The following is a 17,198-nucleotide window of genomic DNA, read 5'->3' as shown; positions in this document are numbered from 1 at the left end:
GCGGGATCTTAGTTCCCCGACCAGGGATCGAACCTGTGTCCCCTGCATTGGAAGGCGGATTCTTTGTCACTGGACCACCAGGACAGTCCCTCTTTTGCTCAAATTTTTAATCACCATTCCAATAAAATAATTAGTGTAAAATTCTGAAGGTGTTAGTAAACTAAGAGCACAGGGCCTCAAGTCCTACTGTCAAGTTTCTAGAAAAAGAACTTCATGAATGAAAGAGCAGAAGCAGAGAGGCCAGTGAGTACCTGGCCTTTATTTCTCCTATGACTGGGGATGCTGTGCTGAGTTGACCTTGGGAAAAGCCACCTTAAAATCAAGAGCTAACCGCCTGCTGGTCTCTGAAGGCAGGTGTGGCCCTAATGGGGAACAGAAAACAGAACTGTGAAGCACGGGGCGGGAAGCTAATACACCCTGACTCCTAAATTCATTGTCAATAATGTCAGATCACTGTTCACAGACTTCACTTGGGAATTACTCACTAATAGTTCTGCAAGAGGGCTGGATGCCTACTTTTCTCCGTGAGTAATTGTGCCTAGCCACTCCCATAATTTTTCCATCACTGCAGGAAGTAACTGTGACTATGAGATGGTAATGAGCAACTAAAAATGGAACACACAGGTGTCACTGGCTTTTCAGCTATAGCCACCAGTTTCAGTTTTCTCCTGAAACAGATCAGTTTTCATAACTTGGAAAGGTGTGGCCTTTCCTGGCCACATCCCTTTGTTGGGGTGACTCAGATAAGTGGTAGTGTGAGTTCTACTCTTAGATATTGTTTTGACGCGTGCTCTACAGAAATGCTAACTGGTGCTATTAGCAGCTAGCTCTCAGCACAAACGCAGGTCTCCTAAGATCTCACTGTGAACACGTGGCGTGGATTCATGCTTATGTGTTCAGTGACATGGTGTTCACCCAAAGAGAACTGGATTGTTTCTGCTTTGTCTCTAACTAGTCAAACAAATAATTTAACCTCCAAGTCTCAGCTTCTCCACTTGAAAAATAGCGTCTGTTATCTCACAGGTAGGTTAAAATCGAATGAGATAACTTGGACAATGACAGATTCTGTGTAATGAGTATTTCAGACCACCTAAGCACATTGATGTTAAGATCTGGGATAGGAAAAGTCAACAATTACAGAAGGAGTGTATGAAAGGAATATGACATTTTTCTGTCAGGAACTTAGGCAGGAGCCCTGAGGTTAATAGCTCTGGTTTGAACTAAATAAAGATGGATGTTAGTGCTATATATAGATGCTAATTTGCCATTAGCTTTGCTTCCAGACATGACATGTTGGGAATATACAAAAGAACCAGAAAAATAGCTTTGTGGGAATGTGACTAGTGGAGTTCCCGAGACTCTCCATCACATGTGACTCAGCTAGCCCCAGCTAGCCCAAAAAGGAATGTCACATTTGGCTTTCCTGGTGACTAATGAGTGAACGCCACTGTAGAACACAGCAGACCGCGAATGACATAAATACTGCAGAAGTCAAGGGGAGTATACTTTGAACTCAAACAGAAAAGGCCGGCACCAGGTAGAGCCCAGAAGCCCATGGGGAACCATTAGGCAGCCTGGCCCAGGCTCAGCAGCTCCACTGTAGAAACCTAGAGTAGGTGGCAGGCCCCAGACTGTCGCTTTGTGGGCATCTATTTCCGGAGCAGCCAACCTAGCTCATGTAGAGAAAGAGCTGGCCCCGTAGGAGGTGCTTGGTTCCTGCTTTATTAATCAGATTCCTGTTTAACTTAGGCATTAGTTATATTGATAATCTTTCAAAAGGCTTCTTGGAACGAGTGAATTTGCATGTGGCTTTTCTGGTTAGACAGCCCTTCTTGGAAGAGCCGTAGCATTGGCAAGCAGAGTGACTTACTGACCTCACAGAGCGGATAAGGAGAGCCTCGCCGAGAGTGCAGCTGACGCTGTCTCTGAGGAGCCCTGCTTCCCGAGGCTGCATAGCCTGTTGTTCAGTGGAGAAAACTCGGAAGGCCAGTGCCTACTCCCCAGCCCATCGCCGATGCCTGGCTGAAAGTCAGGGGAAGGTGCCACTTGCCCAGGCCCACGAGCTCTTTGCCCATTCTCGGGGAGTGCCCTCTAGGAGATTGGAGAGTGGGGTCCCAGGTTCGTTTGTCATTTGTCCATCAAAAACCATATTTTACGTAAGGACCAAATCAGTGACCTGGCAGAATGACAGTGTTTTGCCACGTCACAGATCTTTACCACCTCCATGTCAAAGGGTGGTTTCTGAGGTCCCAGGGAACAGCTTCCTCCACTACAGCCCCTATGGAAGGAAACTAGGCAAGGAAGGATTTAATAACTCAGAGAAGTCCATAGGTATCAAAGAACTGAGTTAAAAGGAGCCCTCTCTTTTAGGGACCCCGGACATCTGCACACCGGAAGCAGATTCTCCGTGCTTTTTACCATTTGTCATGTGTACAGGAGGGGGTTATTATGTGTTAGGGCAGCAGACTTTGTGGGGAGCTTCCAGCTGAGGCTATATCACATATGCGCATCTTGGTCCTTGGCACCTAAGTTATCAACTCATTTGTCCTGCTTGTTGGTTGCCAGCTAGAGGATGGCCGCCTTGGGCCTTGGCTAGGTGGGTGAACTGAGCCCATCCGTCCCTTGGTTCATCCCTTGTATAGGCAACCTGCTCTAAAATCACCCCCTTCCCTTCACTGGGATAGTCCCAACACATTGATCCTATCAGAGCACTCGACATCAGGTGAACCTCCGTATTTGGAGAGATATATAAGCACATTATGTTTGTTTGTTTTAAACCAGAGGAACATCCTTGACTATTTCAGATAGCCAAGCCTCTCCCACTAATATAAAAAACTAGTGTGCCAGGGGATAAAATGCATGCAGTATTTATTTAGTGACATGCAGCCACAAACTACGCTACCCCCTTTTCTTACCTTTGAAAATTCCTCTGTGCCAGAGTGGTCAGTTAAATGAAAGAGGCATCACTGAGGGGAGAGTGAGGTTTGGTGCAAAGAACTTTGGAATCCACCCAGATGTGGAGTGTCCCCACCTCCCTGTTATGAACCCCTTCTTATATATGGCTATGCTGAACCCATACATGCTTTTATATCTCAAGCCAACATTTATATTTGATGTTGCCTAGGGTCGGCCAACGCTGGTACAGCTTCTAAATATAGATGTACTAGCAGACTAAATCTTCGAGCCTGGTAGTAGTTCAGTTGGCCAGTGCAGCCTTATTTTTTTATTTGATTTATCGTGGATGTTTCTGACAGGTTGAGCTATGCTGTTACAGAGAGTGCCCAGCCCAGAATCACTCAGCCCATGTCTGGATCCAGCAGCCATGGGCCACGAGCACATGACACCTGACAACCAAATGCATGTTATTTATTTAGCAGGCAGTTATCAAACATGGTAAGAGCAGCTTGGGAAGGCAACAGGCATGGCTGTGAAAGAACCTGTAAGAGAAGGAGGTCAATAAATCAAGAAAACATCAGGAAGAGTACAAGCCACGTGACCACAGGGCACCCTGGTGTTGGCCATTCTCATTTTCTTGTGCCAGCGAGCAGGAAGGATCACTTCCAATCTGTTAATCTGAAGGCAGTTGAAAATATCAGCCAACTTCATCTCGTAGTACCAGTGTTGGAAATACCAGCTTCCAAGATTGTTAGTGCAGTCCAGGGGAATTGGAAATGTCAGCCAGAGAAACCACAGCAACCTCAGTCTACAGAATTACTCCCGGCAAGAAAATACTGTGGCCTGAATTAGTTGGAGTATGCGTGAGTTGTATGTATAGAATTGGCCATAGATGTGTTAAGTTCCTTAGCAGGAAACAAACCCATTTTAAGGATTCATCTTCCCAAGCGGTGAGGACAACGTTATGAAGATACTAAGTTTATAAAGAAGGAAAACAGATTTGAAAAAAATATTTTTGTTTGTTTTCAGTTACATAGTTTTACAAATTAACAACTACTTTTAAACATTTTAACTTTAAAAATTAGTTGGCATGTTATGAAATAAATACTTTTTATATACTTAGATTCCATTTTTCAAATAGGCAGACCTATCTGTAAATTGATTTATCCCCTGGAACTTTATTCCATTATGTGTCATAAACAGATACCAAACAGAGGTAGAAACACGATTATATGCGAAGGTCCTTTGAAAGGTTATTTAATTTGCTCACTCCTGAGGCTTTAGGCTATGCAATACCTAAACTGCCCAAAGACCTTTGCATGTCTGTATTTAAAAATATTCCCAGGGTTCTCTACAACTTTGGGGATAGCATTATTAAAAATTTTAATTCTCTAAAATGTCACTCTGTAAAATGAAGTAACTGCATTGCCATTGATTAACAATTTTGATTGATCTTTGTCTTATAGGAATCTTGTTACATTTTTAGCTTCTACAGAAATAATTTTTAAGATCTATTCAGAGAGGCCTTACTTTGTTGGACGCTTTGAGGGAAAAAGCATGTGTTAAGTGCATGTAGAAAATAGAAGCCTTTATCCAGGCATACTTTAAACATTGGTTTTGAGTACGAGCATGCACACTTCTGCTCCCTTACCTCCTGGCTATTTATAGTACAGGAGGAATTTATAAAAGTTCACTGAAAAACTTCATATTCTAGACATCTGTGGACATCAAAATAAATGACTGTAATATTGCATAACAAATTACCTCAAAACGTAATGCCTTAAAACAGTCACTTTCTTATCTCATGGATTCTGGGTTGGGAATTTGGACAGGGCACTGGAGGAGTAGCTAGCCTGTGTTCCACAATTTCTGGTGGTTCAGCTGGGAGGGCTCATTGGCTGGGAGCTGGAGAACCTTCTGGTGGGGTCCTCACTCAACAAATCTAGTGGTCACTGCAGGCTGCGGTGGGACCTCGTCTCAGGCTCCCTCAGAGCATGGCAGCCTCAGGGGAGTCAGAATTGCGAAAGTGAGCATTCCGGGGAAAAGACAGAAACTTCATCATCTTTTCAGACCTCACCTTGGTAGTCACACAGCTTCATTTCCACTCCATCTGTCAGTTACAGTCACGAGCCCATGCACATTCGAGGGAGAGGGTCATAGGCTTTGCTCCTCACCGGATGGAGAATCAAAGAACGTTTGGACATGTTTAAAATCGTCACCGTGTGACATAAAAGGTTCTCTTGACTCTCGTAGTCCATTCGTCTTTTTCCCTTTATCTTTGTGTAGCACATACAGTGTTTTAGGTACTATGTCCTAAGACTTATATGCAAGGGCATGGACTTTGAAAGTACAGCATAACTCTTTTCCTACCCCTGCTCTCCTCTGAGTGTTCTGGGAGGAGGGGAAGGAAGACAGATGTGCCCCAGAGATGCAGTGGTAGGATGGGACTCAGACCCTGTGGCCAGCGCGGCTCGCTAGCCGAACACGGGGTGTGACTCAGCGGTGCACAAACCCGGCCCTTCTCACTAAACAGATGGGAGAGATTACTGCTGTTCCCTCAGTGATAAGGAAAGGGAACCCATGAGAAAAACTGCTTTCCTGCCAATTAATGTCTCTGCCTCATTGTTGTACTACATGTGTCCTCTTCCTTTGGGCGACTCACAGGAGGTCAGCAAAGTGCTCCCTCCCCCCTTTTTTGAGGGGATAATATATTTATAATCTTATTTAAGAGCTAATTTAAAATTTTAAACTAGATTAGAAAGAAAAATACTCAAGTAGGTAGTAAAAGGGCAGAAGATAAAATGAGAAAATAGAGAATATATTCCTTAAAGTATTTTAAACCTTTTATTTATCATTTATCCCCAAATTTCATTTTAAAGAGTGAAATAATGCTTGAGAATATCTTTGTCCCTGAAGTTTATATTAACTCATCCTGAAAAATGTTTCCAAGGGTGAGTCACTGTCTGCTGTGTAGCCACATGGGTTACATTCTACCCACTCCCCCATGCTCTCTTCTCTCACCCCTGCCTCTCTAAGGTTGGGTCCTTTCACAGTCTGGCGAAAAGTTGACATTCTTCAGAGTAAAGCAGGAACTTTGTAGGACCTAAAAGAACATCCGGACTCTGATTATCATTAGGAGTGGTGACCATATGTATGACCCTTCTGCAAAGGGAGTGAGGATGAGGATGGAGCAGGGACGCATGTGGGTGGAGTATGTAGCTTTCTGACTGTGGTAAGGCTGCGACTCGCCCCCGAAGGTGGTGCCCCTGCTTCACTCTGTGAATCTAGGACTGAAAAGAAGCATTTGTTCACCAAGGACCAGATAAATGAGACATCCAGACTAGGCCCAGTGAACTCTGTGGTAAATAGAGTTGCAGTGGCATCAGGGAGTGGGCTGCCTGGTGGCATGGAGATTAAGCTGACCAGTGGGGTCTAGGACGTAGATAATACGCAGTGTATTTTTGTTCAATGGTAAGAGAGGTGATAGAGGCAAAGCAGGGGACCTCAGGACTGGGGCAGGACTAATCTGATATACGCTGTGTTCATGATTCAGCTGCTGGCAAATCGAGCACTTTTCAAGCACTTTTAACCAGAATCGGAGGACAAGCACCCTGGACCCTGGGCAGAAAACAATTCCATTTGTCTCAATGCCCAGGCTGGCGAATGTGTGCTCTCAGGCTAGGTCTAGGTGCGGGATGATGGCAGATTAGCGAGAACTGTGAATTCATTTGAGCGAGAAGAGGAGCACAGCTGAAAAAGGAAGCAGCTGGGTTTTTAATGCCTCACTCCCTGCCAAAGTGAGCACCTTGAGCTCTGTTAACACACAGTTGGTTTGTATTCCAAGATTTCTTCACATTCTAGTAAAGATTAACCTTGTCCTTGAATGAACCCAGTGTGTGCAATAGAAAAAATTATTTGGGCATGCCCAAGATCATGAAATGGAAACAAGTCGGGGAACCCTGGAAATCTGCCCTTTTGGGCTTGTGGACACTGGCAGTAGCAAGTTAGTCCAGAACACGCTGGGGCTTCATGTCCAATGAGGTCAGTAGTCCAGTGGCTAGGTCTGCTCCAGGACGATCAAGGGTGTGGGCTTCCAGCCTCCTCTCACCTCTTTCTCTAGTTGGGGTGAAGTTTTTGTTGCTTCCCCCGGGAGAACAGGAACTCAAGTGCTCATCTTAGGGAGGTTCTGATCCTGACTTCTCCCATGCTGCACGTCCATCATCCCCCAAGATGCAGAATCAGGGTGCTACTGGGCATCCATACCTCAGATCTTGGAGACCAGCCAACTCCTAGACCTTTGGAACCCCGCTCTATGTAACACCCCACAAGTAGCCTAGCAGCAGTAGCGGACCAGGACAAGGCCTTGGCCACAGGTGTCCCTGCTGCCTGTGTTTGACCAGATTATTGATGGCAATGGCCCTACAAAGTGTCGAGAGAGATTATGCATTTCCATTAGGACCATGTTTTAGTAGGAGATTTTGCATGAAGCTAACTTTAAATTATTAAAAAGTGAGCTGTCTTTCCAAGTAAAGCGGTTATGTCTCAGTAATCCTGTGTACTTTAAATTAGATTTTATTAAAAGAGGGAACATGCCATAAATTATAATAGCTCAAAATCATTTGGAGCCACGCTACCTATCAAACATGGAAGTTGTGATTTACCATTTGTAAAACTTCAGACAGTAGTGGCTTGGACATATTTAATTTCTGATAAATAACGATAAACATTCACATTATCACTCCTGTCGTTTCTGTCAATCTTTTAGCCTTCTAAAGCATTATCTTTTTTTTTTTAAACCCTATCCATTTCTGTCAACAAGAAGAGCTGCATAATATTTTATTTATAAACGCTGTCTGCAACCTGGGATCACACTTGGTTTACAAACAGATTCTTCACATCGCCTGTACCTTTGAACGTGTACTTACTCTAATGCCCAAGACTAAAGCCATTTGAGAGCCTGGCCTGGGCTTTCACGGATGAGCAGGGGGACGCGGGAGCCATCCCACACTGGCGTTCTCCATCTTCACCTGCTAACCTCTCAGCCGTAGATTACCTCGGCACTGCAGCGACTCTTCTGAATATTAATTTCTTTCTTCTCAGATATCCCTTTTATATTAAACTCCATGTCATCCACGAGTATTTTCAAGCTTCTCATGTCCGAAATACTTTGTTAACCTACTCCCACCCCCCTTTTTTTTTGTTTTATACTCAGTGACTTCTAAAAATTCACCAATAAGCTTTACTTTTTTAACTCTGTGACATAGTTGTACTCTTACCCCCTTCAGCTTCTACAAATACTGTTCCTAAAACTTGATTCTGAAGTTCCAACAACTCTGGGTCATTCTCTGTTCCTGAGGTCCGTGCACATAGTTGTATATCTTGGAAGGTATTAAGATGGAAAATTTGGCATGATTTATCTAAGCAAGTTGGAGTTCATTTAGTAATTGTTCTTGATACTGAAGTTGAAAAAAATTTTTTTTAATGTTAGCAATATAGGAAAACATCTTGAAGGTCACAGAATGCCTCTGTCCCCATTCTTTAGTGAGCCCCAGTGCTCTGGCCCCTTAAAATCAAAGTCTAGTTTCCATCATTGATGCCTCCCCACTCTTTTTTTCTCATTTAAACCACAGCCCGGTTTTCACCAAAGTAAAGCAAATCAACCTAGTAAGGAACAGGCTGCTTTTATTTACTGGCTGTAGGTCTAAGCACAAGAAATGGGCAAAGGAGACCAAACAAAGAAATAGGAAAAATGAGGCATTGAAGGGGAGCCAACATTGGGTTTGGAAGGGATGAGGCTTCCGTGGCAGCAGGATGTGCCTTTCTTGCACTGTTTACTCTGAGCTCAGAAATAGTGGAGGAAAGAAGGTAGATCACGCTACTGCCTGAAATGGATACAGAACATACCAGGGCATGCAGCGCATAGAGTGTAATCAGACACTGGATGTAATTATGCAAATGTATGCGTAAACGGGTTTTCTGTGAATAAATTGTCTGCAGCAACCTTAACACTCAAGGTTAAAGTAAGCATAAGGGCGTGATTTGCAAGTCACAGGGTGACTTTGCTAAAGTAGCCGCTGAAAGACATTATGTTTGACTGCCTGCCCACCCCACTCCCCATTTTCCATAGTTGCACCTGAATGTACTTTGAACCCTTGATAAAATGAACTTTGGATCTTAAGGACTGTTAGGGCTTCTACTCCCTTCCTTGGAAAAAGGGTACCACCTTGCTTGTGAGGGGAGAGTTGGGAAGAGTTTGAGGATGAATGTGGCATGGTGGTTTTTAATCTGTTCAACCTAGTGATACTTCAAGCTAGTTGCATATTTATTTTTAACTAGACTTCACCTGGAATGTTTCTTTCAGTAGTAAGCATTTGGAGGCCTGCTTTAAGGAAGGAAATGCTTAAATTTGCTTAGGAGAAAAATGTGCTTTCTTTGTTTTTTTATGTAATAAATTGAGAATTTCAAACATTCCTGGAAGTCCTGGGCCCAGGCTGTCTGATTAAAATGCTAATTCATCCAGTGTTAGCATGTGGTTTTCTTCTGCGTAAACATAGATAAAATACTGTGGATTATGGGTATGAAATATTCTAGAAAACTGCCGATGTGAGTATTCCATGGCTCTGAGCATGGCACAGCATAGTTAAGTTATGTTTTTGTTTTTGTTTTCTTACTTCTATTAAGAGAACCCACTGGAGTGTTTTCTTTTTCCTTCGAGGAGTTTGAAGCATCATGTAAGGCTAGGGATGCATTAAAATATGTTTCCAGCCTCATAAGAAACTTAAGAATGGCTGTAATATGTATAGATGAAGTGCTTGTCAGACATTCAGTTCGACTCTGCAAGCCTTGATAGAGCTCCCAGATTGTCCAGAGCACTGCCTTGAGGAGACCAGATGTGGACAAGATGAGTCAAAGGCATGCGCCCAGTATTTAGGGATGAGTAGACAAACAGCTCACTAGCCAGAATGTACACGTGTGGGCTTGGGGGCTGCCACAAGGCGGGAGAGGAGAGAGAAGACCAGGGAGGACTTTCTGTGGCTTGCGGAGCTGCGTAGCCTGGTCCTCAGGTGCTGGGCCATCTGGGGGTGGCTGTGCAGCTCCAGAGTTAGCAATCCTGTGAGGCTGCAGACTCACTCCTATGAGTCAGATCAGGCAGTTTGACCAAGTAAGGAAGAAGATCTGAGAAATTGTGATCCTTCACTTGAGCACTGCCTTGTGCCTGAAAGGGCCTTTTTTATTTTGTTGACGAAATACCACAAGGACCGTGCATTATCCCTCTCGGTAACACAGCTTTCTGTAGTGCCTTTGTGTTAGGGATGGCATTTCACTGTAGAGCACTTTCCTTCTCTTGGGTTTGTCCATCCAAACTAGGAAATTAAACAGTTGTTCAAAATACTCCTTCATTCTCTTATTATGTTTTTTTAAACTTCTTTGCATTGTTTCGCTGTTTCAGGGAAAAAGAAACAGTGGTTTCAGACAGTGCTTCTTTGGGAGCCAAAAACACTGCAAATTGACAAAGCTGTGTCCGGCAATGGGGTACACATTCAGGCTGGCTGCTCGGAATGACATTGGCACCAGGTATGGCGTTTCCTGGTCCTCATGCCTTTAAGCGTCCGTGTGGTGTTTCTGAGTCTTCTGTCACGTTGCCAAAAGGCGCAAGGTCGCCTGCTGCCTCCACACCGAACCAGTTAGAGATTTTCTGAAAGGGAATCCTAATCAGAGGCTAGAAAGCCCCGTCTGAGGTGATAAATGCCACTGTGTGGCCTCTTTGCAGCCTTGCGGGCTGTAATGCAAAGGCCCACTAGGGGTCTCTGAGAATCAGGAGGAAGGTAACTACAGATTTTGAAAGGAATCCTCTGGGGGCTTTATTTTTTTCAGATTGTGTGCCTTTTCCTTTCATCACTTTAGCAAGCTACTCATTCAGTTGCCTTTTTTCAACTATGTCTGAGTGTTTGCTGATACAAAGAAAGAGTTGCTGGGCCGTCCATTGTTGTCAAGCCCGGGCAGATACTCACAGGACTGGAGAAAATCTGGACTGGGTAGGACACACGGCTTGCCTCCAAGCTGCTAGAGAAAGGCAAGAACAGGTTTATGGTGAAGCATCAGTGGATTAAAGGTGCTCTGAAAAGACCGTATTTCAGTTGTACTTCTTGGGTAACTGTTGATTAAGGGGGAAATCCTTTTTCTTTATCACTGATTGTTGAAAATCTTCTTAAAGGTTCAGCACACCATTGGTCCCAACCGTTTTTCCAGCCTAAAGAACTTCTTAAGACCACAAGGTTTACAGCCCTCCTTCCCTACCCATGACAGCCATTGTATTTTTAGAGTGCACTGGTTGAACAGTCATAATGATAAAGGCTTCTACAGTTCAAGAATTTGTAAATGAACTAGAGGTATCTACAAACATTTGGAAAATAGCACCATATATATTTGTAAAACATTTATTTCATCAGTAGACAGTTACTTGCTCTCACATGGATTTGAAGCCTCCTTGGTAGCTGTGGCTCATAGCTTGTCACCATCACCACTGTGCTGTGCTTTCTCCTGGGTGCTTTCGGGGGGAAGTAAATTTTTGAATCTATTGTCCTGTAACATGGCATGCTTTTCCAGTAGCAGACCTAAGCAGAGCAGTGCAAGGGGCAGTGGGGTGGATCGGGGCAAATTGAAGTTGTGGTAGGGAATATCCCATAAAGGATCCTTGCCTTCCTTTGCTCAATGAACCTGTCAGGCCCCAGACTTTCCCACCCAAGCAAGTTGCGCAGCAGGTGGGCTTATCCCTGCTCTTCTGAAATGCCGAGACCCCGCCCGTGCCCCTAAGCGTGTCTCACCGGGTCTGTCTCTCTCCAGTGGGTATAGCCAAGAGGTGGTGTGCTACACGTTAGGAAACATTCCTCAGATGCCCTCTGCACCAAGACTTGTTCGAGCTGGGGTCACATGGGTCACACTGCAGTGGAATAAACCAGAAGGCTGTTCACCTGAGGAAGTAGTCACCTACACCTTGGAAATCCAGGAGGACGAAAACGTAAGTCTGGCACATCTTATACCCTCGTGTGTGTTCGGTAAAGTCAGTTTTATCATAACTACAGGATGCACTGGTGAAATTAGATTCGCTGCCTAAATTTGAAACCAAGCTCTTAATTTCTGCCACTGTAACCACTAGCAGAAACCTGGCCTTCCCACAGTCTTCCCCATCCAAGTAGATGGCATCCCCGTGCTTTCATTTGGGGAAGCCAGAAACCGGTGGGCTCTTCCTTGACTTCATATACAGTCAGTCAGCAAATCCTTTCAAAGCTCCCTTCAAAAGTTACCCAGAAATCTGACCGTTTCTCAGCATCTGCACAGCTACTACACTTTTTGAGCCACCATCATCTCGCCCCTGGGTTTTGGAACGGCCTCTTAAGTATTTTCCCTACTTCCATCCTCACTACACTACAGTCTGTTCTCCACACGAAGCCAGAGTGATCCTGTTAAATACAAATATGGTCATGTCAGTGCTCTGCTCAGAAGCCCTCCCATCTCAGTGCCTTCCCTTCTCTTCCAGAGGGAAAGCCAGTGCTCTCACAGTGCTTTCCAGGTCCTCCACATTCAGGGTCTTCGTTCCTGCCCTTGTTCCTGCCACTGTAGTCTCACTGAGCGTACCAGCTGTGCCGTCCCGCCCCACCTTTGCAGTTCTGGTGCCCTCTGGCTCTCATGCCCCTTCAGATATCTTTGAGTTACTTCCCTCATTTCCTTCAGGTCTCTTCTCACATGTCACTTCTTTGGACGACCCTTTCCTGACCACCCTGTAAAACAGCACTGTCCAGGAGAAGTTTCTGTGATGATGGAAATGTTCTGTATCGTGTGCTGTCCAATAAGATAGTGCCTAGCCACACGTGGCTGCTGAGCCCTTGAAATGTGACTGTAAGCCCAAGGAACTGAATTTTTAATTGTATTTCATTTAAATTGGAGGAGCCATATGTGGCTGCCTTAAGGAGCCTGCAGAGCTGGCCTTCCCACAGCCTTCCCCATCCAGGTAGATGGCATCCCATGCTTTCATTTGGAAGCAGTGCTTCCTAGCTCCACCACTCCATCCTCTTACCCAGCTTTACTTTCGTCTCACAGCACTTACCACCACACAGCATGCTTCATGTTTGTCTGTAGGTTTTTTTGTTAATTGCTTTCTCTGGCTATTATGTCAGTTTCTGATGGGCAAGACTTAACTCTGTTCTTGGGCAGTGCTAAACCCCTAGAGCGTGGAAGAGAGCCTGATGCGTAGAAGGTGCTCCGAGATGAATGCGTGGGTGGATGGATGGATGTGTGCATGACTAAGAATATTATTGAATGAATTCTGTACAGTCAGCTTTCAGGAGGATGTTTATCCCGTTGAAGGGTTATGTCTTCCCCATCCAAGCTCTGCTTTCCCCCTTGTCCAGAAGAGGACACTGTGTCAGAAACCCCCGCCAGTGGATTGCGTAGCACGTTGCAGCTTGACAGTAAGGATCTCCGTACAAGAGCCTTTTTTCATGACGACATTGTTAGATAATTTTTTTAACTACATAAGCTTCGTTAATTTGGTGGTTAAATTCATTGTTTAAAATGCTTATTGAGTAACCAGAAAAATTTGCTCCGTGAGAAAAGTATATGGTGACATCTATTCCAAAGCAAATTTACACTCTCTCAAAGAGAGAACATGGTTCTCATTCAGATTAGTGTTAGTCTCCCAATAAAAGTACCCAGATCCAGGACAAATTATGATGTGATAGAGTTAAATTTTTCCTAAAGCACTGTGGGATTCTGGCCCTCTTTCTGGTGTAGCTGCCACACTTCTGGCCCGCTGGTGATGCTGGAAGGAGGCAATATAAAAATCCTACAGACAAGGTATTTAATGCCCAGACTTCATGATACTGATGTTTCTTTCTGGCTTTGCCTTTTCAGGATAACCTTTTCCACCCAAAATACACTGGAGAAGATTTAACCTGTACTGTGAAAAATCTCAAAAGAAGCACACAGTATAAGTTCAGGGTAAGTCAGTCATTTTGGTACCTGAACTGCTTAAAAATGAAGCTGTTTTATGTTTCATCCCTTGACCATTTTAAATCTCCTGTACAGGTTAAAAGATTTTTAAGTTCGCTGCACTTTACACTTTTAAGGTAACATCTGTAAAATACACACCCAACTTTAATTTTAAAACCCACTTTTGAGAAAGAAACCTGTTGCCATAATGTGCTGTAATAAATTTTATCACAGCGTGGCCAGATGCCCTTGCCTGGGAAGACCCAAACCAGGTGCCCAGCGCACCTGTCTCTCACCTGCACGTCACACCTTTCTATTCACAGTTTCTTCTTTTAATCAGATTTCCCTTTTCTCTGTCGCCCTTTGCTCTTTGCCCATTTTCTTTTTCTCAGCCGTTTTCCTTTTGCTCTTCTGTTACCCACCCCCTCCCCACTTGGGCTCCGCATTGGGCGACGTTGCGTTGAATCAACTCTGCGACCTCGTTAGGAGAGAAGGGAACAGCAGGCTGCCTTGTGTGCTGCCCGCTGTTTGTTGATTCTAGCCCAGCGCGGTGTTTTCTAGTGTGACAGTGTGCCTTCTGGAGAGATGCGGTTGTCTTCTGGTTCCCCCTTTCCTTCTCTGAATTTGTGAGCCAAACCATGTTATTTAACACGTAGTAGTCACTCAGTAAATAGTTGTCGGATTATCCAGTGGCATGTGTAACTATTGAAGGAAAATGATAGTTTTTGATATTTTTAAAAATCCTTGTTACTCGATGCTGGCTGTGAGATCATAGGTATACTGCTAACATTTCTCCACAAGGTGGCATTGCCCTACTCCTAAATAAGCAAGGTTATTTTTATCTGCTTTTCCTCCATGTTTTCCTTCCACAAAACACTGTGAACTGGGTGGTGACATACTAGTTTTGTTTTGTCTTCTTGAAAGGGTAAAAATATCTTTGGCTAAAACCTACCTTATTTTATTTTTAATTGTTAATAGCTAAACTGTATAGAAAATAAGTACTCCATTAAAGAAACACTTACAAATTCGTAGTTTGAGACTGAGAGAGAGAGAGAGAGAAAGAGAATATGTGAGTGTGTCTGTCTGTGTGAGTTTATGGATACCTCGATCTTGCCATATTGAAAGTCACTACTGTTTTAAGACCTGATATCTAAAGCACATTAATGTTTTTTCGGTTGTGTTATAGCTGACTGCTTCTAATATGGAAGGGAAAAGCTGCCCAAGTGAAGTTTTGGTTTGTACGACGAGTCCTGACAGGCCTGGACCTCCTACAAGACCCCTCATTAAAGGACCAGTTACATCTCATGGTTTTAGTGTTAAATGGGGTATGTTTTGTTGCTGTTGCTGCTGCTGCTTTTTTGACAGGTTTTTAAAAACTTGATTAATTTCAGTAGTGACAAACCAATAAACAAACAAATCATATTATTTGAGGGAGTTTTACACGTTTGAAATATATGTATGAGAAACATTCTGAGAATTCTACAAACTCGTAAAATTGATAATTGTAAGAGCATTTCATTTACTTCATGATTTTCCTGTAAGACACATTTTTTCTCCTATAGTTTTAATGTATTATTGATTTGAATGTGGTAATCTCTGAATATATTTCATTCTTCAACAGCTTGCCCTTAAAAATGTAGCAATATTTAATATAAAAATTGATTTATAAACTTAGTATTAAAAATAAATTTCAAAATTTAGGTAAGTCATATTAAATTTTACAGAAGTTTAAGTTACAGTGAATTAGGAAGACTAGTTGTTGTTGTTTGTATATCTTTGGAAGTCTTGGAATTCAGGAGGTTTTCATATTGAAGTTCATCCTGGTATTTGTGGGGATCTGGTAGAGGGTTTTGTGGCTCACCTGCTGCATGAATTATTTCAGCGAAATGAATGCCATTAGAATGTTGATAAACATTTGCAGCTGTATGGGAAACATAATATGTATGATTGTCACTAATATCATATAATAATAGTAACTACCAAACAGGCAAAAAAAAAAAAAAAAAAAGAAATCTAAAATAAGATTTTACCTGGCAGTCAAGTAATGTAAAGGGAATTTAAAACATTATTAAATTGTTATTGGAGACCAACCACTGAGACATATAACTGCTTCAAGTTATGTGGTAATTTTGAGGCAGAATTATTCCCTATAAGATGGATACGATTAAGAGAAACAAAAAATCTAGGTGTGCTTTTTGCCAGATCTAAAGCTTTTATTCTCAGAATATCCTAGAAAGTTCCGTCAACACTGAGTATTTACTTTCATTAGCCATATGCTATATTTTAATTATTGCTGTAAATATCTATTGCCGAAGTTTGCATACATTAATGGAAATAACAGGTGAAAGGAGACGGGAATTCAAGTTTCTAAATCTATATGAGTAACCTGAGGGTATATCTAAAATACAGAGGTGGCCAACTGATAGTAGAAGCAAATTCTGTGTAGTCTTGCAAAAAGGTATTTTCCTGCTCAGAAAAGAAAACTCTTGCAGGCACCGAGTTAGCAGTAGACAGATATGATACCTAAGGCGCACAGGGCTCTAGTAACAAGCCGGAACCTCCTCCTCAAACCGGCTCTTTGGTACAGGTTCTTATTGATCCGCAGCTCTGGTTTTCTATTAGGTTCATGTGGGGTACAAAGTTTGCTTAGTAGCAAACTGTGATGGGACAGATTTGTTGTATTCTGATCTTTTATTTATTTTGTTAGTAAGTTTTGCACCTCCCTTTTCTTCCCTCTCCGTCTCTCACTGATGATACAAGTGAAATAAAAAAAGGATAAAGTAATTTTTAAAAAGAAATATATGTATATTTTGTCTTATATAAAAACCATCAGATATTGAAGAGCAGGCTTCAGAATCTCAAAATAAATAAATGAACATAACTCTTAGAAAAATAACTCCATATTTTGAGTTTTGTTCATGTTTCACTAAATAAGTGCTAACATTTTTGACATGTCTAGCTCTACGCTTTGATAATCAGAAGGTTTTGTGGTTTTGTTTCTTTTGTTTTTCGAGAAAGGAGTTGGGTGAAATAATATATTAATTATTGTGCCTTTTGGTTGAATACAGAATTTAGACAGTATATTATATGATTCTATGTGTGCTAATAATATTTACTAACAAAAATCAATACACTTTTATAACTAATAAGGCATTTGCTTACTTTCCAGATCCTCCAAAGGACAACGGTGGTTCAGAAATACTCAAGTACTTGCTAGAGATTACTGATGGAAATTCTGAAGGTGAAGTTTGTAGAAATTGTTTAGTTCAAGTCCTGTTTTCTAATAAGATAAACATTTGTATAATAACAGCGGG

The 17,198-nt window shown here is 42.7% G+C and overlaps 1 protein-coding gene across 6 annotated transcripts in view; it reads left to right on the top strand.

The window, feature by feature from the left end:
* FNDC3B (fibronectin type III domain containing 3B) overlaps positions 1-17,198 on the top strand; it is a 358,288-nt gene that overhangs the window by 280,813 nt on the left and 60,277 nt on the right. For all 6 annotated transcript variants that reach the window (XM_060011135.1, XM_060011133.1, XM_060011137.2 and 3 more), the window contains exons 12-16: positions 10,346-10,470; positions 11,740-11,914; positions 13,807-13,893; positions 15,071-15,209; positions 17,054-17,125. In XM_060011135.1, coding sequence (XP_059867118.1) covers positions 10,346-10,470; positions 11,740-11,914; positions 13,807-13,893; positions 15,071-15,209; positions 17,054-17,125 — 598 coding nt within the window. The remainder of the gene's footprint in view (positions 1-10,345; positions 10,471-11,739; positions 11,915-13,806; positions 13,894-15,070; positions 15,210-17,053; positions 17,126-17,198) is intronic.

This window comes from Delphinus delphis, chromosome 4 (assembly GCF_949987515.2).
Source record: "Delphinus delphis chromosome 4, mDelDel1.2, whole genome shotgun sequence".
Classification (NCBI taxonomy): Eukaryota; Metazoa; Chordata; class Mammalia; order Artiodactyla; family Delphinidae; genus Delphinus; species Delphinus delphis.
The sequence above is the reverse complement of the archived record's forward strand: the minus strand, read 5'-3'. Positions and strand labels throughout refer to the sequence as shown.